Source organism: Glycine max, chromosome 19 (assembly GCF_000004515.6).
Source record: "Glycine max cultivar Williams 82 chromosome 19, Glycine_max_v4.0, whole genome shotgun sequence".
NCBI lineage: Eukaryota > Viridiplantae > Streptophyta > Magnoliopsida > Fabales > Fabaceae > Glycine > Glycine max.
Window position 1 is genome coordinate 18,821,006 of NC_038255.2, and position 25,038 is coordinate 18,846,043.

The 25,038-nt window shown below is 40.8% G+C and overlaps 1 protein-coding gene across 1 annotated transcript; it reads left to right on the forward strand.

The window, feature by feature from the left end:
- The first annotated feature begins 23,574 nt into the window (after positions 1–23,574).
- On the forward strand, positions 23,575–24,288 carry LOC100802576 (uncharacterized). Its single transcript, XM_014771590.1, has 2 exons — positions 23,575–23,658; positions 23,758–24,288. The coding sequence occupies exons 1-2, from the start codon at positions 23,575–23,577 to the stop codon at positions 24,286–24,288; spliced, it is 615 nt and encodes a 204-aa protein (XP_014627076.1).
- Positions 24,289–25,038: the final 750 nt, after the last annotated feature.

Genomic DNA, 25,038 nt, shown 5'->3' on the forward strand with positions numbered 1-25,038 from the left:
TCAAATTAGATTTTTGAATGCTTTCAAGCATTAGAAAACTCCAATCTTATTCCATTCATGTCTCTGAAATTACCTGTTTATTCTGAACTAGTCAAAGCTTTCTATTCTAATTTAGAAATCCATGAAGGTACCCTAATGTCTGAGGTTTATGGGATTAAGATGGTCATTGACCAATCCCTATTTTATGATTTAACAAAATTGCCTAGTGAAGGTGTGCCTTTTGAAGGTGCACTGATTGATGATTGGAAATTTGATTTTTCTGTGCATGATGCCCGCCGGTTGGTTTGCATCAACCAAGCGAATATAACCAGAAGGCTTCTTGCCGGTTCATTGGCTTTTGAAAGTTGCATCCTCCATTACCTTATTGTTCGCATTTTGCTTCCTAGATCTTCAAACCTTGCCCAGGTTTCTGAAGAAGATCCCATTGTCATGTGGGCCTTTCATAAAGGTTTACAAATTGATTGGGCACACCTTGTTAGATATCACATGCATAAGGCATTGCGATTGAATGCCCCATTGCCTTATCCTCATCTTGTTACCCTTTTCCTTCAACACTTCAACATCCTTCTTGATTTTGAACCCTATGTTCCAATCAAGAGATCATTCCTTATAGGCACTAGAGTCATAGCATCCTTTGGTTATATTAAGGAGCATGATGGCTCTTGGATAAAGAAGGGTGCTAGAAATGATGGTGAAGAAGGACATGAGGGAGAAGATTCATCTCTTCTTTCGAAGATTTTGGAAAAGTTTGATGGTCTTAAAACCTTTGTTGGTGAGAGGTTTGACACTTTGGAAATGCAAGTGGATATGCGCTTCAATGAAATGGAGTCAAGAATGACAAAGGTTGAAGAAGAGGTGAGAGGAGGCGCCATCCACTAGGGAATAAGCCATGGAAGAAGAAGCTTCACCACCAAGACAAGCCTTGGATAAGAAGCTTGGAAGGATGCTTCAATAGAGGAAAAGAAAGATGGAGAGAAAGAGAGAGGGGGGAGCATGAAATTGAAGGAATAAAAGAGGGACAGAAGTGGAACTTTGAATTATGTCTCACAAGACTCTCATTCATCAAAGTTTCAACAAGTGTTACACATGCTTCTATTTATAGACTAGGTAGCTTCCTTGAGAAGCTTTCTTAAGAAAACTTCCTTGAGAAGCTTCTTTGAGAAAACATCCTTGAGAAGCTAGAGCTTAGCTACACACACCCATCTAAAAACTAAGCTCACCTCCTAGAGAAGCTTCCTTGAGAAGCTAGAGCTTAGCAACACACACCCATCTAAAAAGTAAGCTCACCTCCTTGACAAAATACATGAAAATACAAAAAAAAAGTCCCTACTACAAAGACTACTCAAAATGCCCTGAAATACAAGGCTAAAACCCTATACTACTAGAATGGCCAGAATACAAGGCCCAAACGAAGGAAAAACCTATTCTAATATTTACAAACAAGAGTGGATCCAACCTTGACCCATGGGCTCAAAAATCTACCCTAACGTTCATGAGAACCCTAGGGCCTTCTTTAGTAGCTCTAGCCCAAGCCTCTTGGAGTCTTCTATCCAATACCCTTGGGGGGTAGGATTGCATCATCCCCTCCATGTTGGAAAGGATTTGACCTCAAATCCTGAGGTTCTTCATACTCTGTGCTCCTTCCCTCGACACCTGTAAAAAGAATAAAAACATATGTATTAGTGGTGTTGGGTATGTTAGAGTAGGGTAAGGTCTGAAAACTCCTTTCATGGACATCTTCCCATGAGGGAACATGGTTCCTCACCAACTTAATGAGTGGTGCTACAAGTATAGAAAAATATGGGACAAACCTTTTGTAAAAGTTTGTTAAGTCATGGCAGCCCCAGATTTCCCTTATACTTGGTGGAGTGGGCCAATCAGGAATGACTTTTATTCTCTTAGGGCCCGTGGGAACCCCTTGATCACTATTTAAAAAATAAAGGAATGTAATGCAATAAAGTGTACCTTTTTCTGTATTTTTATGTTGATTATTCCTACAAAAAAATACGACAAACCTAAGGTGTCCCATATGAGCACCTAAGTTTGTATTAAAACCAAAAATAAGAACAAACCTACCTAATGAGTCCCTATGTACATGAATCATGAACACGTTGAGTGCATGACTGATTTTACAAAAGAGGGTTGCAACACTCAACAAATTCATCATATCACTTATTGTAGGGATTTGGTGCCTAATAATACATATTTTGGGCACCAACAAAGCACAAGGATTTAAGCTCTTACGAACCAAACCCTCATCCAACAACTCCTTTACTTGAGGAATAACCTCAAGCCCAAGAGGTGTGGCAGTGCTAACAAGTTTCTTTTTACAAAGGAGAAGATGTGGAGGTTGTCTAAGAGGGTAAGTTTCTTTAATATTTGTCTTTATTTCAAAATGACTTTCCTTCTTAACTAACCTCTTGGAGGAGACACTTACCCCTTTACACTCCTCCTTAACCATTAAAGGTTGTCCTTCATCTTGGGGGTAGATTTCTTCACTAGATTCTTCCCCTTTTGCTTCTTCACTTTCACTAGAGGAAGGTGACGTAGTAGCCTCATCTTGGCTGCTATAAATGTCTTGGCTCCTCATAATCATGGTTTTTTTGGTGGGGCATTGAGAAGTAATGTGTCCTCTTCCAAGACATTTAAAGCACTTTATAGAGCTAGTCTTCTCTTGCATACTAGCCTTAGGGGCTTGCTTTTCTATTGTCTTCCCCTTATCATCTTTGGGCTTAGAAGGTGTCACCCCTAAGATGCCTTGACCTTGGTCTTTCTTTGGATAAGAGTGAGAGCCATAAGATTTTGATGTAGACTTCTTTTTAAGTTGTTGCTCTACCCTTATTTCCCAAACTAAGTTAGCCTCTACATTGTCCTTCCCATGGAAGTATGGAAGGTTAATGTTAGCCTCTTGAGGCTTTCTTTCCTTTTCTCTTCTATGGGAGTGAGGTCTAAGATGTGACCTATGCCTTCCTTCATAATAGTCACGAAGTTCTTCACTTAGGCTCTTGCAAGAGTTATGACTACTATAGGAGGCATGTTTTTCTCTTTTCATTTCTTTCATTATTTTTCTTCTTTCTTCCTCTCTTATTTTCTTTCTTTCATCTTGACTTATTTCTTCCACTCTTTTTTTCCTTTTTCTTTTCTCTCTTGTTTTTCATTCCATAACATGAGGGAACTCAACTCATCTAAGATTCTAGATAAAGGGTCTTTATGACTAGTACCCTCGCCATTAACACTAGATGAATGATGACTCATGTTGGTTCCTAAGTTGTGGTTCTTTCTTGTTGGAGGTTTGAAAACAAAAGGTAAAAGAAACTATGGTTGAAACTAGCCAAAATAAACACTAAAAGAGGTGTGAAAGATAAGGGAAAAAACTAATTGGTAAAATGCAAGCTATCTAGGTGGTTTGACAATGGAAGTTAAATGAAATAAACTATGAAAGTAAGCAAGAAAAGTAAACTAGGTGAATCCTAAGAGTGTTTGGATGACCACATTCAAGGTTCTCAACAAAACACTCACTATCCTAAGGAAAAATTGCCAAAATTATTACACACAAATGGAAGTTTGGTAACCTATTGGAGGCTCCCAACACACTCCCAATGAAAGGCCTTTTTGTTACAAAACTTGAAAGCAATGAAGGTAAATAAATTGCAAATTACTAAATTACAAAAAGGTCCTCAATTTTGGTGGTTGTTCTCTCTTCGGTGATTCACTCAATTTGGAGTGCTTCTTAGTCCAATAGCTCTTAAGGTGGTTGGCCCCTTTCTTCTTGACTCAAATTCTTCAAGGGATGGCACCAATCCTCCTTCCAATTCCCTATATGGCAACCCACAAACAAGGAAACATAGAGACAAGCAATAACCAAAGACAAAAAAAATGAAATGAAAGCTAAACCAATGGAATTTTAACAAGACAATTTTTCAAGGATTACTCAACAATTAAAGCAATGAAAAGGACATAGAAGCAAGCTAGGACTCAAAGAGAAACATAGAATGGCTCTAAAGTAGAGTAAAAAAACTATAAAAAAAAGACTCAACAAACCTCTAGCTTTGGCACTTTTTTTCACAGTAATTTTCAGTTGAAATTTCGGAACTAAGATTGGTATAACATAGGCACCAATTATAGAATAAATTTTGAGCCAAATCAACAAACACACTTCCCTTTCACTTTTTTTTCATGGATACTGATTTTTGTGCCAACTTGTGTGATTTTTAGTATTTTTTCCTTTTATCCAAATCACTTGGTTCTTTTTTATAACTTTTTCCAGATGTCTAGCAAATTCAGTAAAAATTTCAGCTCAAAATTCGAAGTAACCAATTCTCAGTAATTTTTAGAAGTTTGTATGTCCAAGCTGCCAGCACCAGCGATTTTTTTTAAGCATGGTATATTGATTGCCTTGGGCTTACTTTCAACCTTCCTATGTATGTTGAACTCACTACGATTGTTTACCACAGTTTTAGGAGTTCAATATTCACTTAGGATCAACATTTCAGCCAGCAATTCAATCACCAAAACTCAAATTCACAATAGACACAATCAAAAGAAAACCTAAAAGTTCAAGAAAAGGTTCACAATCAAAGACTCTCTAAGAATTTTGCATGAACATGTTAAGGACTAATTAACATGAAAGATTTAACTTAAATCAAATAATAGGCTAAATTAATTTCATTCACTCATGAACAAATGAGTTAGACAAAGAAACAAGAAAAAAAAATTCAGCACAACATAAGAAATCTTATGTGACAAGTTTCATGACTAGACATGACTTCTATGACAAAACTACAATAGGTGAACAAGTCACTCTAGATTTTTGAGGTTTTCTTCTACTTTAATATTTTTGTAAGAATTTTATGGTTTAGGTTTCAGCCACAAAAAATAACAAGACAAAACTCAAAGGAACCTAAACTCAACACAATTCATGGTTCAAGAACAAGAACAAGAAATTTGAACCATAGAAAATCAAATCTAGCTTCTATAGCAAGTTTAATCAGTGGAAACTCTAAATAATCATGTTAAAAACATTTATCACAAGACATGTGAGGAGATACATGGAGAAAAAATGAAGAAACAACAATCGAAGAAAAGGTAAAGCAAATAATTAATGGAGGTTTAAGGAGCACCTACTTGAAGCTCTTGTGCTCTATTTACCACTTGATGGAAGCTTGCTTGTGGGGATTCTATGGAGGCTGGATCTTTGAGCTTCAATGGGGTCCTTTAATTGTGATTTTCCACCATGGAGATGCAGCAGAAGACAAAGGAGAAGAGGTGAGAGGAGGCGCCATCCACTAGGGAATAAGCCATGGAATAAGGAGCTTCACCCACCAAGATGAGCCTTGGATAAGAAGCTTATAAACTAGGTAGCTTCCTTGAGAAGCTTTCTTAAGAAAACTTCCTTGAGAAGCTTCTTTGAGAAAACATCCTTGAGAAGCTAGAGCTTAGCTACACACACTCATCTAAAAACTAAGCTCACCTCCTTGAAAAAATACATGAAAATACAAAAAAAAAGTCCCTACTACAAAGACTACTCAAAATTCCCTAAAATACAAGGCTAAAACCCTATACTAATAGAATGGCCAAAATACATGGCCCAAAAGAAGGAAAAACCTATTCTAATATTTACAAAGAAGAGTGGATCCAACCTTGACCCATGGGCTCAAAAATCTACCCTAAGGTTCATGAGAACCCTAGGGCCTTCTTTAGTAGTTCTAGCCCAAGCCTCTTGGAGTCTTCTATCCAATACCCTTGGGGGGTAGGATTGCATCACGTCTTCCAAGGAAGGAAAAATGCGCAGAGTCACCACCAAAGTTTATTCGAGGAAAACGTCGGGAAAACAAAAAGTGGTCTACAAATTTAAAGAAATAAAGGTTCGGGAGTTGTTTATGCAAGGGAAAGGTATTAGCACCCCACGTGTCTGTCACAAGGGACAACATTCTTTAATCAAATGTGCAAAATCATGACTTCAATCTTTATTTTATTTTCCCTTTTTTATGTTATTATTCTATGTACCCTCAATTTTGATGAGGAACTTAGACCTACATAGTTCTTTAAAAATCAAGGAAGTTATGCAGGGTGTTGATTTTAGACTTTTAAACGGTTCATTTTAACCGATAAAAGTAAAAAAAGGGAGACCATTAAGGCGTTGGACCTTTGAATGGATTCAAATGATTTTTCTTGTGGACAAAGGTTGATTTGTGAGTTGATTTTAGCTTTGGTTTCACTTGGTAGTTTCTCATCTCATTAAAAGTGAACTTTCAAAGTAAATGACCAGTTGAAACTTACCTTTTTGATGACGAGGTTACAGCATGAATGATCGGTTGCATTTTATTTTAAAGCTGATTAAACGAGATTACAACGCAAATGATCAGTTGAAATTCATTTGATCATTGATTAAGTGAGATTACGGCTTAAGCGATCGGTCGAAACTCGCTTAAAACAAAGAAAAAGAATACCGACGGTAGAAGAATGAAGATGAAGACATACAAAGCAAGAATGGATCCCTAAGGGTGCATAGAATGAATTCAAAGCTTTGATGTTGAAAAATAACCGGTCGAAGATCGAAGAACGATGAAGAACGGCGAAGAACGTTCATGGAAATGTCACGAAAGCGTTACGGAAGCGCCTCAATTTTTCTTCTTTTTTCTCCTTTTTCTCACTAATTTTAGTGAAATATGCTTACTAAGGATGTTGAACCTTTCCCTTCAGCCCCCCATGCCTATTTATAGCAAAATGGGGGGAGGAGGTTGCAACACAGCTCGCCCAGGCGAGCTGGTTGCTTCACCTTGAAGCTTTCTAATGGGCCCAGGTGGGCCCGATAGCTGAGGAATGCCAACAAATTGACCATTTTGCCCCCATTTTGAGTATTTTACTCATTTCCTTCCAAAACATTACAAAACCCTAGGGATTGCGCAACAATTGGTGTTAAGCAGCTTAACTCGGTTGGCAAAAATCCACATGTTAACAAATAATCGTCCCCGAACGAAATTAGGGTATGACAACAGCCTCAACTGCCCCATTTATCTCTGGCCGATAAGGCATGGAATTATGGTGTTGGATTTTGAAATCCTCACACATTTTCTTCAGCATCTTGTTGGTGAAATTGGTGGCATTATCGGTGATGATTTTCTTGGGCAACCTATATCTTCAAATTATCTCTTTCTTGATGAATTTGATCACCACATTCCTAGTCACGCTAGCATATGAACGCAACAATAGTTCTCCATAGTGAGCCAATAATACCCCGCTCTCATAATCTTTCGAGCCATTGCATGTCCATTGGCATATGTACCAAAGGATCCCTCATGCACCTCTACTAGCATTTGTTCAGCCTCTCTTGCATCCACACATCGAAGCAGCACCATGTCACGATTCCTCTTGTACAAGACATTTCCACTCAAGAGGAAACCAGCCGCCAACCTTTGTAATGTCCTCTTGTCATTGTCAGAGACCTCAGGCGGGTATTACTTGTCTTCAATGTATTGTTTGATATCGAAGTACCAAGGCTTACCATCCTCCTCTTCTTCTATCAAACAACAATGTGCAGGCTTACGACGACATTTGAATTCAATGTACGGCAAATCTCCATGCAGGCTTAGTTGGAACATGGATGCTAGGGTGGCAAGGGCATCGACCATCTGATTTTCCTCTCTAGGAATGTGATGAAATGATATGTCATCAAGAGTTCCATCAATTTCCCAATGTGAGCCTGGTAAGGCACCAATTTGTGGTTTCTGGTCTCCCATTCACCCTTCAACTGATGAATTACCAATGTCGAGTCTCTGTACACCTTGAGTAACTTGACCCTAAAGTCGATTGCTACTCGGATCCCAAGGGCACATGCCTCGTACTCCGCTATGTTACTTGTGCAGTCAAAGCCCAACCTAGCCATGAAAGGTATATATTGTTTGTCCGGGGAAACCAATACTTCCCTAATTTCATGGCCTGGTGCATTAGATGCACTGTCAAACCACACAATCCACCTGTCCCTGTCCTCATCTTCTACTTCCTCCTCAAACAAGGTCATGATATCCTTATCAGGGAATTCTAGATGTATAGGCTAATAATCATTAATGGGCTGTTGAGCTAGGTAATCTGCCAAGGCACTCCCCTTTATTGCCTTCTGAGTGACATACACAATATCAAATTCTGACAACAGAACCTGCCACCGAGCTATCCGTCCAGTGAGAGTGGGCTTTTCGAAGATGTACTTGAAGGGATCCATTTTAGACACCAACCAAGTAGTGTAATTTAGCATATACTGCCTCAGACGGTGAGTTGCCCATACTAAGGCACAACACATCCTCTCTAGCAAAGAGTAGTTCATCTCGCATACCGTGAACTTCTTGCTCAAGTAATGGACGACCCACTCCATTTTTCCGGGCACTGGTGGTACGAGCACAGGGGGATTCATCAGACACCGCTTAATCCTTTCAAATGCCACTTGACAATCATTGTCCCATTGAATGGATTGATTTTTACGCAACAATTTGAATCTCGCTATATAGTTCAACCTTCCCAAGTGTCATACCCTAATTTCGTCCGGGGACCATTGTTTGTCAGCATGCGACCTTCGTTTGACCACTTCAAAATGTTTAACACCCTTCTCCATGGAATTCGTAAATTTCCGTGAGGTTTCGAAAAGAAAATAGCCAAAAAACACAAAAACGGGGAGGGGGTGAACTTACCAAGCTAAGGGTGTAAATAGAAAATTTCAAATCTGGGCCCATCTAGAGGATCCTGGACTTTTTCTTGCTTCAGGTGGAAGCAACCTATCTCGCCTGGGCGAGCTGGGTGGCAAGCACCTCCCCTATTTTGTTGAAAAATGGCATTTGGGGCTTCCGTAATGCTTCCATAAAATTTTTTGTAACCCTGGGAAAGCATATTTCACTAAAGTACAAGCATATTTGGGGCTTCCGATACGCTTCCATAATGCTTCCGCAACTTTTCCGTAAAGTACAAGAGGGGGGTGAACTTAACAATATAGGGGCTGCATCAGGAAACTTCCTGAGGAAGCCACTTGCTCGCCTGGGCGAGCAAAGCGGCAACCTCCTCCCCTTTTCCTCCTATAAATAGAGGAAGGAGGCTATTTCAAAGGGTCCCTGACCCCTATGCTGTGTATTTCAGTTGTTTTGAGTGAAAAAACGTGTTTCCGTGAAGCAAATCCAAGCTGAGGTGCCTCTGTAAGGCTTTTGAGATGTTTCAAAAGCATAAAATCAACACATGGACCGTTCAAAAGCATAAAATCAACACATAACTTTACCACTTTCGCAAGAACTACGTAGGTCTGACTTCCTCACCACAAATCGAGGATATTAGGAGCAAAAGCCCCGCTTTTGTCGACCACCCCTTTTCAAAAAAATAAAGAGATCATTAATGGTCCAATGCCTTAACGTTTCTCTTCTTTCACAACCAAGAGATCGTTAATGGTCCAATGCCTTAACATTACTCTCCTTTCAAAAGAATTAAAAGATCGTTTAATGGTCCAACGCCTTAAACGACTTTTATTCGGTTAAAATCATTCTTGTGAAAACAAATAAAAACAACTTAACCAATGTTTAGTTCTAAAAGAATTACGTAGGTCTGATTTCCTCATTGCAATTGAGGAATATGTAGGAGCGAGGGAAACACCCTTGTCGACCACAAAAAGATAAAAAATACAAAAGACCCATAAAAAGCTAAAAAACATCAAAAAAGGGAAAATACGTAGTTTTGAAGTCATATTTGCACACTTGATTGAAGGTTGTCGTCCCTTGTGACGGATGTGTGGGGTGCTAATACCTTCCCCATGCATAAAAACAACTCCCGATCATTTCACGATCAAAGTTCGTAGACCACACGTTTCGGTTTTTCTGATGTTTTCCTCGAGTAAACATTAGTGGCGACTCCGTGCGCCTTCCTCCCTTGGAAGACGCACCCATGAGCCCCACGTCGCCCTCCCACCAAGGGTAGGTTGTGACAGTTGGCGACTCCAATGAGGACTATTTCTAGAGAGTTAGGTCAATCAATCAATTTGCAACATCTCATCATGACTTCTTCTTTATTTATGTTCTCCCTTCCTTTTTATCTTTGGTTTTTTGTCCATATTTGTACATAACCTTTGCTATGTTGTTTTGTTTGGTGTGTTTGTCTATCAATTACATTCATAGTTAGAAATACCTTTTTTCTACACACACATGACACCTACACCTCACACACACATTGAGATATTAGGCCCTATGCCCAAGTCTATGTGAGCCATAAGGAGTGGGGGTGAATTTGTGGTCATGCTGGGTCTCAGACTCGCTTGATGATAGTGAAGCCTTATCTAGAGTTTTCCTCTTTTAGTGATGTGTTGTTGCTGATTGTCCCTATCGCTACAATGTATTACCTAAGAGGATGATATCTCTAGAAGCTAGTAAGGTTACGTAAAACCACGCTAGGGAATTGTCACTAGAAGGGGCACATAGAAAACTCACTCTGGCATATTCCTTGATTGCATCATGCATCTCTTCATGGCATCATAATGGACATATCGTTCCTGCATTTGTCACTTATTGTCGCCAACTGTCGCAACCTACCCTTCGGCGGGAGGGCGACGCATGACTCGCGGGATGCGTGTTCCACAAAAGGAATACGCGCGGAGTCGCCACCAACGTTTATTTGAGGAAAACGTTGGAAAAACCGGAAAAGACGCGATCTACGAACTTTTAAGTGAAAGGCTCGGGAGTTGTATTTACGCACGGGGAAGGTATTAGCACCCCACACGTCCGTCACAAGGGACGGCAGCCTTTAATTGAATGTGCAAACATGAATTTGATTTTTACGTTCCCTTTTATGTCCTTATATCCTTTATACCCTTTTTATATTTTTTATATTTTTGGGGTCGACAAGGGTGTTTCCCTTTGCTCCTACGTATTCCTCAATTGTGATGAGGAAATCAGACCTACGTAGTTCTTTCTTATATGTGAATCAAGTGATTCTTTTTACTTGAAAGGTGATCATTTTAAGGCATTGGACCTTAAAAATGATCCATTTTACTTGGTAAGAAACTGAAATGATAAACTTTCAAAATCCTTTTTTGTGGACGAGCTTGACTAGGCAAGTTGATTTTAGCCTTAGTTTCACTTTAGTTATTAGTCAATTCAATTAAGAATGAGAAATCCCAAAGAGAAAACGTCCGATTGATTTTTCGCTTTATTTTACTAAAAGGTATTTTTTTATTATTATATTATTATTTTACCTCTTTTTTTGATTTCCAATGTGGTTACGGCACGACCAAACGGTCGGAATTCATTTTAAACGAAATTAACGGATGATACAATTCAAACGATCGGTGGAAATTTATTTTATTTTTAGATTTAAGCGAGAAATGACTTAAATAAATGGCTTAAGCACGTCAAAAGGGGGTACGGAAAGTAAATGAAATGTAAATGAAAGCACGTAAAAACGATGAGGACCACTAAGGGTGCATAGAATGAATTGAAAAGTTCGATCTAGGGAACTTACCGGTTGAAGACCGAAGAACGATGAAGAACGAATGAAGAACGTCGAAGAACGATCGTAAACCTTCGCGAAATCACCCACGGAAATGTTATGGAAGCACCTCGGCTTGGATTTTCTTCACGGAACCAATTTTTTTCACTAATTTCAAGTGATTCTGAATTACCAGGAGGGCTGAACGAAATTTCTCTTCATACGCAAGAGTGGGGTGAATTCTTAAAATGGCCTCGGAGGGAAGTTCCTTATTGCGTTGGAATTGCCGGCCGGGCGAGTTGTGTTCGGAGTTGGAGCTTGGGGAGCTTCCCTCTGGGTGGGTGCCTTAGGTTGCACAGGTGCTGAACTAGAGGCGTTCCCGGTGTGAGCCGAGAAGCTCGGGTGATGTTGTGCGTACTGATGGGTACCATGAGGTGTCTGCGGGGGTTTGACCCATGCGGGCGTTGAAGAGACGGCATGGGCATCTCCTTCCTTCCCTTTTGCCCCCGTTGTCCCGATTCTTTTGGCATTCGCACTCGTGGAGGAAACGTAATCGAACTTTCCTCTTTTCAATCCTACCTCGATTCTTTCCCCGGCGAACACTAAGTCCACGAAGCTGGACGACATGTAACCTACTAGCTTCTCATAGTAGAACACTGGCAAAGTGTCTACCATCATAGTGATCATCTCTCTCTCGACCATGGGAGGAGCCACTTGTGCTGCCAGGTCTCTCCATCGCTGTGCATATTCTTTAAAGGTTTCGCCCTCTTTCTTGAACATATTCTGCAACTGAGTGCGATCGGGAGCCATATCGGAATTATACTGATATTGCCTTAGCAAGGCAGTAATCAAATCCTTCCAAGTACGGATACGGGAATCTTCCAAATTAGTGTACCAAACTACCGCGGCTCCGGCCAAGCTATCTTGAAAAAAGTGTATCAATAGCTTCTCATCCTTAGAGTGTGCGCCCATCTTGTGACAGTACATCTTGAGATGGTTCTTAGGACAAGTCGTCCCTTTATACTTGTCGAAGTCTGGTACTTTGAACTTCGGGGGGATAACAACATCGGGTACTAAGCAGAGATCCGTCATGTCTGCGAACGGATAGTCACCAAATCCTTCCATGGCCCTCAATCTCTCCTCGGGGAGATCGAGTTTCCTCCTTTCTTCAGTTGCCGGGGGCGGTCCTTCCATGGACAAAACTATTGGTTGTGCCGTGAGGTTGGGCTGAGGCAACGAGTTGGGTGCCGGCCCTTCGGGGATCGGGGGATAGAACTCGACATCCCTTCGGGCATAGTCTTGAGGGTTTTCGTGGACCTCGTCGGGTTGTTGAGGAGGCTCCCCTTCAAGGACGGGAGAAGAAATATGGCCCACATCGTCTTGCAGGACGGGTGGTGAGTAGTTGGGCGGCAATCCATAAGGGTAAGCCGCTCGGTTGTATTCCAGATGAGGGTTGCCGTCATGCCCCAGCGTGTTCCTTCCTCGTCCTACTATGTTTGAGGGAGGATGGCTCGCGGTAGCCAAGAGAGTTGGGTCTGCTTCGGCAGCCGAACTGACAGTGGCAGCGGTGGCCACGTTTTTCTCCATGAGCTGCCTCATTCTTAACATGGCCTCCATCATGGAAGCCATCTGTTCTTTCAGAGCCGACATGTCGGCTTTCATCTGTTCCTGTGTCTCCTCTTGATCACCCATCGTTCTAGATTTGGATCTGGTGCGATAGGGATGCCTTGTGGTGCGTTTAGTTATGGTGTTTTTCCTAAAAAACCAAACATGAGGAGTGGGTAAAGAAAGAAAGAATGCATGCTAGAGATAAAATGCAGGAGTGATTTGATTCGCACAAGCTTTTTGGAGTAGAAACATGGGACCAACACATTTTATTTCAGAAAGTCGTATCTAGTCAAGATCTGAGAGACCATACAAGTTTCCTAGCGGTTTCTAATTATATGGGCCATTAAGTCTATCATATGCTGACAATAGCCGAGAAGCCCATGAATTTCTTCGGGGCCGGAGTAGGTGTCTGCCATTGCCTTGGCCTTGGCTAATAATCGAGGAAGTTCTTGACTCCCGTTCAAGGTAAGAGCAAACCGGTCCATCCACATGGTTGCCTCTTGGTGTAAAGAGTCGATCACCCTTCCTCTAGCCTCTTTTTTCGCGTATACTAGGGCATACTCGTCCGCGACCCTATGCTCGTGGGCCGTGGCTAGACTTAACTCTTCTTGGTACTTGGCAATGATAGCTAGCATGTTGGTCTCCGTCTCGCATAAACGCTGAGACAAGCTCCTTTTGGACCTCGAACAGGCAACCAACTCCTCTTTCAAGACCATGCTATGTGCTCGCGACTGGTCCCTCTCTTCCCTTCGCAGCTTGAGTTCACTGTTGCTACCCCACAGAGCTCCGCGAAATTTGTTACGGCCATACTCTTCCTTGCGAGCCCTCTTGGTCTCTTGTTCAAGGGCTCTTGCGGTAGTTGCATTCTCTTCCCGTAATCCGACACACTCCTTCTGGATGTGTGTAGCGGCTAACTTGAACTTCTCCTTGGCAAGTCTCGCCTTTCCTAACTCGTTTTTGAGAGCTTGGACTTCTTCGTCCTCTTCCGGTGTTTCGAAACTCTCTTCGCTGACGACTTTTAACTTGGCGAGCCAATCTAAACCTCGTATATGAACTTTCAGCCATTCATGATAACCACCAATGATGCCATTACGAATGCCCCTAAGTTCTTGATCTTTCCTTAACGGGGTTTCCCATGCCTTATGGATTCTTTGTATAGCCTTGAAATTTTGCGTGCCGAAATCTCACACAAGGAAAGGGGACATGCTTTCTTCCATCGGTGCTCCCCTCATGGGGTACCCTAGTTGTCTTATAACGAGTGCGGGATTGTAGTTAATACAACCCCTCGTTCCTATCAGCGGAATGTTTGGGTACCTTCCACATGAGAAAAAGGACTCCCTCCTTTCCTTCCTTCCATCGGGGGAACCAATTGATTGTTCTACCTCCTATCCCAGCCAAAAGCTGGTCCCAATCTATTCTCCTCTTTTCAGCACACGAGCGATGGCTTTGGAGCGGACATGGATGCCTCGTGTCTTGCTGGAACAGGTGTGAAACCAACCAAACACAGAGAGAGGGCAAGCAACAGATGATCCGTGCGCTACTCTTCTCGCACCTCCGGTCAAATGTGTCAAATAAATCTACCAAGACAGCTACCACCGGGCTCTCCTTGCTATGGTGGTATGCAAGGAAAGCGTCGATTGCGGCTAGGTCCACCAAACCATCTACGTTTGGAAAGAGGACGACCCCAAAGATTAGCAATGCTAACACATCCATAAACGGGACCCAATCTTCTTGATTTGCCATATCCCTCGCCTTGTCTTCTAGGTACTTCTGTGGTAGGCTCGCTATGCCGTTTCGAGTTTGTTTTACGAGGTCCAAACCTCTTGCTGAATCCTTGACCACAGTTGCAATTCTGCTAAAAGAGGGGAGACACCCAGAGAAAAGATATGGTTTTCTTCCCCCGAGAGGACATCCTAGAATCTCCTCAAATTCTTCAATGGTCGGTACCAATTGGAAATCTCCGAACATGAAGCATCTCAAAGGCTGGTCGTAGTATTGGGTGAGTGACGCAATGGACTCTATGGATACCTCTGCTATGGTCAAATCTAAGATCTTTCCGTAAGTCTTGCGGAAGGCTTGCATTTGGAGAGGTTCCATCAACTACCCTAATTCATTGATGCTGGTGGTATCTAGGCCTTTAACCTTGACTTGGTAAAACCTTTTGCCGGTTTGATTTGTCCCCATGCTTACTAAAGTGAGACAAAAAGCTGGTGCAAATCAAAACTCCGATATCTCATGGGTGGAATGGATAATGCATGAAGAAATGCATATGACACAGATGTAATTTAGGAATGCAGGAGTCCGGGAAACTGTCTCCTTCTTAGACACAACGTCTAGGGGTAGCAAAGTGCCCCAACGTATGTATTTAAGACGGTGACACGGACCCCCCGTTGATTTGTCTATAGAGGGGATCAAGACAGAACCCGTGTGCGATGCATATGCAAAAGGCGCAATACGGGAATATACATAGTATGACAATACTCACTGAATATAAGCAAAAGGGTATATGATACTTATGCATGGTAGTGTGAAAAATGGCACGCAGCGTGTTTGCTCCGTGCCCCTATTTAAGGGACCTATAAGGGAGAGAGCTAACTAGGATTTTAGTGATAACCCCCAAGGTAGTCATATCTCTCTTGATGGTTTCTAGAGGTATCATCCCCTTCGAAGAACATACTGCAGCAGTAGGGACTACTAGCAACAATATGTTTTCAAAGAGAAAAACTCTAGATGAGGGTTCACTGTAATCAAGCAAGTCGGAGACCTAGCATGATCACAGATTCACCTCCACTCCTTATGTTCCCACGAACCCGGGTATAGGGCCCCTTTTTTTTTCTTTCAACTCACCGTGTGTGCAAATAGTGTTTGTGTGCATCAAATGAATAAATATTTACCTCAAGCATACAAAAAATGCACTAAAAGCATCAAAGAGTTATATATACAAGAACATAATGAAGGGAAACCAACAAAGGGGTAAGTCATGGTAAAACATTGCACAAGATTAAATGGCCTAACTCTCTAAAAACAGTCCCCAGTGGAGTCACCAATTGTCGCCAACTGTCGCAACCTACCCTTCGGCGGGAGGGCGACGCATGACTCGCGGGATGCGTGTTCCACGAAAGGAATACGCGCGGAGTCGCCACCAACGTTTATTTGAGGAAAACGTCAGAAAAACCGGAAAAGACACGATCTACGAACTTTTAAGTGAAAGGCTCGGGAGTTGTATTTACGCACGGGGAAGGTATTAGCACCCCACACGTCCGTCACAAGGGACGGTAGCCTTTTAATCGAATATGCAAACATGACTTTGATTTTTACGTTCCCTTTTATGTCCTTATATCCTTTATACCCTTTTTATATTTTTTTCTATTTTTGTGGTCGACAAGGGTGTTTCCCTTTGCTCCTACGTATTCCTCAATTGTGATGAGGAAATCAGACCTACGTAGTTCTTTCTTATGCGTGAATCAAGTGATTCTTTTTACTTGAAAGGTGATCATTTTAAGGCGTTGGACATTAAAAATGATCCATTTTACTTGGTAAGAAACTGAAATGATAAACTTTCAAAATCCTTTTTTGTGGACGAGCTTGACTAGGCGAGTTGATTTTAGCCTTAGTTTCACTTTAGTTATTAGTCAATTCAATTAAGAATGAGAAATCCCAATGACAAAACGTCCGATTGATTTTTCGCTTTATTTTACTAAAAGGTATTTTTTTATTATTATATTATTATTTTACCTCTTTTTTTGATTTCCAATGTGGTTACGGCACGATCGAACGGTCGAAATTCATTTTAAACGAAATTAACGGATGATACAATTCAAACGATCGGTGGAAATTTATTTTATTTTTAGATTTAAGCGAGAAATGACTTAAATAAATGGCTTAAGCACGTCAAAGGGGGGTACGGAAAGTAAATGAAATGTAAATGAAAGCACGTAAAAACAATGAGGACCACTAAGGGTGCATAGAATGAATTGAAAAGTTCGATCTAGGGAACTTACCGATTGAAGACCGAAGAACGATGAAGAACGAATGAAGAACGTCGAAGAACAGTCGAAAACCTTCGCGAAATCACCCACGGAAACGTTACGGAAGCGCCTCGGCTTGGATTTTCTTCACGGAACCAATTTTTTTCATTAATTTCAAGTGATTCTGAATTACCAGGAGGGCTGAACAAAATTTCTCTTCACTTCTCCCCCTATTTATAAGAAAATGGGGGAGAAGCTTGCCACCCAGCTCGCCCAAGCGAGCAAGGTTGCTTCCTCCAGAAGCAACAACCTTCTGGAGGAATCTTCTGGAGGGCCCAAGTGGGCCTGGTTGCTATTTTCACCCCCATTTTTACTAAATACACCCCCTGCCCTTTTTTGGTGATTCTTTTTTCGTAAAGTTACGGAAACTTACGAATTTCGTAACGATACTTGTTTTCTTTCCGTAATGTTACGGAACCTTGCAGATTACATAATCATCCCTTTTTGGACTTACGGAATGTTACGGAACCTCACTAATTGCGCAACGATGCTTCCTTTTGATTTCCGGTGTGTTACGGAACCTTACGGATTGTGCATCAATATTTTCTTTTGATTTCTAGCACGTCACGGAATTTCACAAATTGCCTAATGATGGGTGCCAAGCACCTTAAAATGACCAAACACAAGTTGCATGCCACCAAGCACAGGTCCCCGGACGAAATTAGGGTATGACACTTATCATGTTCATCCATTGCATTTTGCGTAAGTCATTTCATCACCATGCATTTGCATCTAACATGCTTTTCGAATACCTTTTATTTTCATGTTTACTCATGCATGATCCTTGCATTTTCCTCTGCAAAACAAAAACAAAAAAAAGCATGAAAATTCACACTGAACATGGTACCTAATGCATGGTTAACTAGGAAATGAGGTTTCTTCGGGCATCTCAATCTCATAATTACATTTGCCATGCATAACATAAGTATGCCCGAGTCATTCATCTCTATGAAATGTTTCCAAAGTATTGGCAATCAAAATTTCATTTCCTTGGATTAGGGGGTTGAACCAGGCTCATGCATTTAAGAAAAGGTTCATCAAATCAAGTTGAAGTATGGAATTAACCGTCTTGCAAAAACTGGGACAAAAGATGAATAGAGTTACATCGCTACTTTGTCTACTGCCAAACACATTTAGGACTATTGATGTCCCTGTTACTTCTAGTTTCACTTTGACGAAGATGTCATGAACCATGTGTTAGTCGGTCAATACGACTAACTTTTGTGTAAAAAAATGTTGTAAATTGTATACAACCCCTCCCAAGTATAGTTTTTTTTGGTAGTATTGTAATTACTTTTTCATAATTTAGGTAATAGGTACTTTGTATCCCAGTCTTGTGTATTTAATGATCATTCCACTTCAATTTCAGGTAAAATAGGCAACATTGGTGAAGTGCAGATTTCATGAACTCGCTAAGCCACTCATCAGCTGGCTAAGCACGTCATGCGCTAAGCGCACCATTTGATGGCTAAGCGCAGGGACAATTCTAGAAGAAGGATGAGCTGTATAGAGGCGTTGAGCGAGCGCAACTCACTAAGCGCACCGTCTTCACCTCCAGGCTGAGCGAGGGTGACTGGCGCTAAGCCAGAAGTCAATAACACGCACTAAGCGAGCTCATCTTCCGCTAAGTGTGCGCCCACTAATAGGATTGCCTATTTAAGCTGAAATCATGATTTCTGAGGGGGAGTTGAGTATTTTTAGAGTTTTGGCTATGGATAGACTGAGAGAGAACTGAGCTTGAAGAGGAAGCCATCCTGCAGAGCTTTGAATGAGATTTTGAGAGTTTATGAGGTTTCTAGAGGTGGAGGAGACATCCCCACTACTTGTATTGCTTCTATATTTCATGTTCTCTTTTCATTGTTGTAAAGGAAGCTTCCCTGCTATGGAGAGCTAAATCCTCAGTTGGTTCTTCCTATGGGGTAGATGATGTAAATACTTTCATATCTATCTAATGATGTTTTATGTGTTCATTGTGCTATCAGTACTTAATTCTAGTGTGCCTTTGCCTTGATCACGTAACCGCACGCTTAGTTAGGGTCACTCAACATTGGGAAATGGTTTGATCATTAGAACCTGATAGGACAGGGCTAGCTTATCGTATTTTCATGAGACATCGGGGTATGATAACCTAGTTTTTTTTATATTATGTCTTAATGCGGTCCTAGTTAAGTTTAGTTCAACAAGAGGGATTTGAGGGCGATGCTTGATTAGGATTAGGCTAAACATGCATGAGACATCGAGGTTTAGTAGTCCAGGAGACAACATAGAACACATGAACATTGTGAGGTAGAGAAAATCCTTAATAACATCAGTCACCCAATAGGAAGACCAACACGTTGTCTATCTATCTTCATACACCACTACTCACGTGATTTGCTTTTGAATAGTTTAGCTTACATAATTGTCCATACCACACACCAAACTTTCATTTCAAGACACTTATTTACTAAACCACAACTTTACCAAGTAAATCAAGTTTCCTGAGAGTTCGATACTCGGTATTCACTTACTATTTTTTACTACTTGCACGATCCGGTGCACTTGCCGGTCGTCAAACAAGTTTATGGTGCTGTTGCCGGGGAACTTCTTTCTATTTGGAAAGTTTAGTTCAGTTCATTAAGTGTATATTTGTTATTCTTTTATTACTTGTGGATACTTGTTTTGTTTATATTCGTTTTCTTCTTGAATTGGATAACCGTTGTTTTTGTTAGTGTTTTCTATGCATAGATCTCTTACAGGTAATTTAGTTCCTCTGGACTTGGAAATTGAAGCCACTTTAAGAAGTAATCGAGCCTAAAGGAGAAGGAAATTGTTGCAAGATATGATAGTAGCTTCCATTCTAGAAGAAGAAGCTCAATCTTCTAATTCTACATCATCTTATTCACCGTCATCAAGGGAATCCACTACAAATTTACCGGAAGCCTTTGCCATGGCTGAAGAACATCAACACAGGGTTACCTTTGAGGATTATTCCAGTAGTTTAGTGCTGCAATTCTTCACAAGTATTGCGAGGCCAGAAGTCCAAGCACATAATATAAACTATCCTCATTCCATGATTCATCTCATACAGGGGAACCTATTTCATGGATTACCAAATGAGGACCCCTATGCACACTTAGCAACATACATAGAGATTTGTAACACTGTAAAGATTGCAGGAGTGCCAGACGATGCCATCAGGCTCAGTTTATTTTCATTTTCTTTGGCAGGAGAAGTGTTAGTCGCTTTGTACGACTAACTTTTGTATAGAAATAATTTTCCAAAGTTTGTATAGTTCCCTAATTTATGGTTATTTTGCAGTGATTTTTGTAAATAAATCTTGTTTTATGGTTAATGTTGTCTCTAGAACATTTTCATTGGATTTAATGATGAAATTTGCGCATTTTCAGGTGAAAAAAAGGCTAAGTTTATTGCAAAATGTAGCAGTTGGGCTAAGCGTATATCCACCGCTAAGCGCAGCTTCAGCGCGGTTAGTGCAAAGGAGAATCTAGTAGAGCATCAGCATTAAAGCCGTGCGCTAAGCGCGAGATCAGTGCGCTAAGCGCAGCAGGTGCCTTCAGCCAGGCTAAGCTCGAGACTGGCGCTAACCCCATTTTCACTTACTCGCGCTAAGCATGAGGGTGGTGCTAAGCGCAGCGTCGCAATTTCAGAGCCTATTTAAAGCCTGTCTTGTGCAGAATTAGGGTAACAGCTTTTACCACTTTTATGATAGCTTCTACAAACGGCAAGGGCACAGAATTCCAGAGCAGCCACAGGCCTATTTGGGGAAAAGAGCCCTAGAAGCAGAAAAGAGGAGCAACTTGTGCATTGAAGCCTAGATTTTGTCATTTGAGAGAGATTATTTAGTAGCGAGTGAGTGTGAGATGCTGAGAAGAGGAGGAGAAATCCCCCTTCTTCTGTAAGGAACTATCATTCTCTGCTTTTAATCTCATTTATTGTTAGGGTTTCTTTGTAATGGCTAGCTGAACACCCTAGTTGGGGATTTCTAATGAACAACTGATGTAAATACCTAATATCAAATTGATTATGTTTTCTTTGTTCAATGCTTCCTTCAATGCTTAATGTTTGTATGCTTTTGGTCTAATCAACCATTTGTATGCATAGTTAGGTGACGTTGGCATTGGAAAATATATTGCTGCTTTAGAACTTGATTGAAGTAGGACTGAAACTTAGCCTTACATGAGGGATCTGCGGACGAAGCTTGGATACTCAGCCTGACGAGGGATCAAGGGTTTAGTAATTTAGGCTACAACATAGAACACAAGAGCACAATCGATTAGAAAAATATATTTCTATGCATCAGCTTGTTTGTTAGAAAGACCCAACATATCTACCTACTGCTATGATTTTATTTACCTTTCATTTTATAGTTTTTATCATACAAGTTTAGTTTAAATTCTGTTTGAAATTATCACTTATACATGTTCTCTCAACAACACATAATTCAGGCTAACATTAGTTCCTTGTGTTAGATACTCAGATTCATCCATTTTAATTTTAAATACTTGACGACCCGGTGTGCTTTCCGGTGAGAAAACTCCCCATTGAAAATTCCTTGAGACATATATGCACAAAAAGTAACTGCAGTGGGGAGTGATCAAAGTATTTATGGCGTCGTTGCCAGGGAACTAAACAGTTAGTAGAGTTTTGTTCAGTTTGCAGCATTGGTTTAATTTTGCTTTTTCAATTTTTTGATTCTTTTTGACTAACATAGTAGTTTAGTACATTCATTGTTCTTTTGAACTGGATAACTTTTGCAGGTGATTTGATTCCCATTGATTTGGAGATTAACGCCACTTGTAGAAGGCGTAATCAAGAAAGAATTAGAAATTTTTGCAGGACTTAAAGGCAGCAACAATTCCAGAGGAAGAACCTCAATCTTCTGAGGCATCTTCTAGTTTTCCTATTGTAGAACATTCTCATTTAGATCCTAGTGAATACTACATCATGGCTGAAGAGCCAAGAAGAGTTACTCTGGAAGATTATTCAAGTTCTAATGTGCCACAATTTTTCACCAGCATTGCACAACCAGAAGTTCAAGCACAAACCATTACTTATCCACCATCATTGATCCAGTTGATTCAGAATAATTTGTTTCATGGATTACCAAATGAAGACCCATATGCACATTTAGCCACTTACATAGAAATATGCAATACTATTAGGTTGGCTGGAGTGCCTAAAGATGCAATCCTACTGAGCTTGTTTTCATTTTCTTTATCAAGGGAAGCCAAGAGGTGGCTTCATTCATTCAAAGGTAATAGTCTTAAGACATGGGATAAAGTAGCGGAGAAATTTCTGAAGAAATATTTCCCTGAGTCTAAGACTGCAGAAGGCAAAGCTGCCATCTCTTCTTTTCATCAATTTCCTGATGAATCTTTGAGTGAGGCTTTGGAATGATTCCATGGGTTATTGAGAAAGACTCTCACTCATGGATTCTCAGAATCGATACAGCTCAATATCTTTATAGATGGGTTAAGACCGCAGTCCAAACAGCTATTAGACGCTTCTGCAGGTGGGAAAATCAAATTGAAGACCCCTGAAGAAGCCATGGATCTCATTGAAAATATGGCTGCAAGCGACATTGCTATTTTGAGAGATAGAGCTCACATTCCCACCAAAAAGAGTTTATTGGAGTTAACCTCCCAAGATGCATTGTTGGCAGAAAACAAATTGTTGTCTAAGCAACTAGAAACCTTGACCGAAACACTAAGTAAGTTGCCAACTCAAGTTCATTCTGCACATACTTCATATGCTTCTGCTTTGCCGGTTGTAGGATGTACCTTAGATGGAGGAGCTCATGAATCTGGATGATGTATTCCTATTGAGAACACCCCACTCATGAAGTCAATTACATGGGAAATCAGCCCAGGAACAATTTCAATGTAGGAGGATTTTCTGGATTTCAACATGGCCAGCAATATAATCGACAACAAGGACAATGGAGGAACCACTCTGGGAATCAGTTCAACAGAGATTAAGGTGGACCATCCACAAGGCCACAACAACAAGGGCCTAGTCTCTATGATCGCACAACAAAGCTAGAAGAGACTCTAGCTCAGTTTACGCAGGTTTCTATGTCCAATCAGAAGAGCACAGAGTCCGCCATAAAGAATCTTGAGGTCCAAGTGGGACAGCTTGCAAAGCAATTGGTGGATAGATCATCAAGCAGTTTTACAGCTAATACAGAGAAAAATCCCAAGAAGGAATGTAAAGCTGTGATGACTAGAAGTAGAATGGCAATCCAAAGATGATAGTGAAGCTGGAAAGAAGATGGAGGAACACAAACAACAGCTAGCACCTAAGCCAGCACTTGAACCTGTTTCTGATTTTGTAGAACTTGAAGAGATTAATGAGGAGACTAAAGATGACAAGGAAGAAGAGACACCAATAAAAGGGAAAGAAAAAGAAAGAACAAAAGAAGAAGAAAAAGAAAAGGAAAAAAAAGTTGAAAAATGAAAAACAAAAAGAGAAAGTTGTTGATGATGAGATGAGGAAAGGAAAAAGTGAGGTAAACATTGACAAGAAGAAGGATACTACTCCAAATGAAGGCAAGGAAGTACCTTATCCTTTGGTACCTTCCCAGAAAGAGAAAGAAAGACATTTGGCCATATTTCTTTTTATCTTCAAGAAACTGGAAATTACTTTACCCTTTGGAGAAACACTTCAACAGATGCCACTCTATGCCAAATTTTTAAAAGATATGATGACAAAGAAGAACCGGTACATCCATAGTGATAGAATTGTGGTGGAAGGCAATTGTAGTGCTGTGATTCAACGCATTCTTCCACCTAAGCACAGAGATCCTAGAGTTGTCACGATACCATGTTCCATTGGTGAGGTTGTTGTAGGAAAAGCTCTCATAGACTTGGGAGCTAGTATCAACTTAATGCCTCTTTTCATTCACCGGCAACTTGGGGAGATAGAGATAATACCTACACGCATGACCCTCCAGTTAGCTGATTGCTCCATCGCAAGACCATATGGAGTGATTGAACATGTTTTGGTGAAGGTGAAACACCTTATATTCCCAGCTGATTTTATTGTGATAGACATAGAAGAGGACGCTGATATTCCTCTCATTCTTGGTCACCCATTCATGTCTACTGCAAGCTGTGTAGTAGATATCAGAAAATTAGTTTTGAATTATTTCATGAAGATAAAGAGCCACTTGACCGGAATGTCTATTTTAAAGTTCATGTGATGGAGGAAAGAAGACCTGAGAAGAAGGTCCGTGAAGTGGGAACATTATTGGATCATGGATAACAGGATGATGCGTCAAGCTAATGACATTAAAGAAGCGCTTACTGGGAGGCAACCCAACTTTTCTTTCCCTTCTCTATCTTCATTTTTATTTCTTGCATGTAGTTAGGCTGTCATACCCTAATTTCGTCCGGGGACCTTTGCTTGATGACATGCGACCTTTCTTTGGTCCTTGTGAGGTGCTTGACACCCATCATTAGGCGATTTGTGAAATTCCAGGACATGCTGGAAAACCAAAAAAAATATAGATGCACAATCCGTGAGTTTCCGTGTCACACCGGAAATCAAATGGAAGCATCGTTGCATAATTAAGTGAGGTTCCGTAACATTCCGTAAGTCAAAAAGGGGATGATTATGTAATCCGCGGGGTTCCGTAACATTACGGAAAGAAAACAAGTATCGTTACGGAATTCGTAAGTTTCCGTAACTTTACGGAAAAAGAATCACCAAAAAAATAGAGGGGGGTGTACTTAGTAAAAATGGGGGTGCAAATAGCACCCAGGCCCACTTGGGCCCTCCAGAATATTCCTCCAGAAGGCTGTTGCTTCTGGAGGAAGTAACCTGGCTCGCCTGGGCGAGCTGGGCGGCAACCACCTCCCCTATTTTGCTATAAATAGGGGAGGAAGTGAAGAAGGAAGGGGTTCAGCCCCTTAGGCACTTCTCTCTCTTTCGAATTTGCTTGGAAAAATTA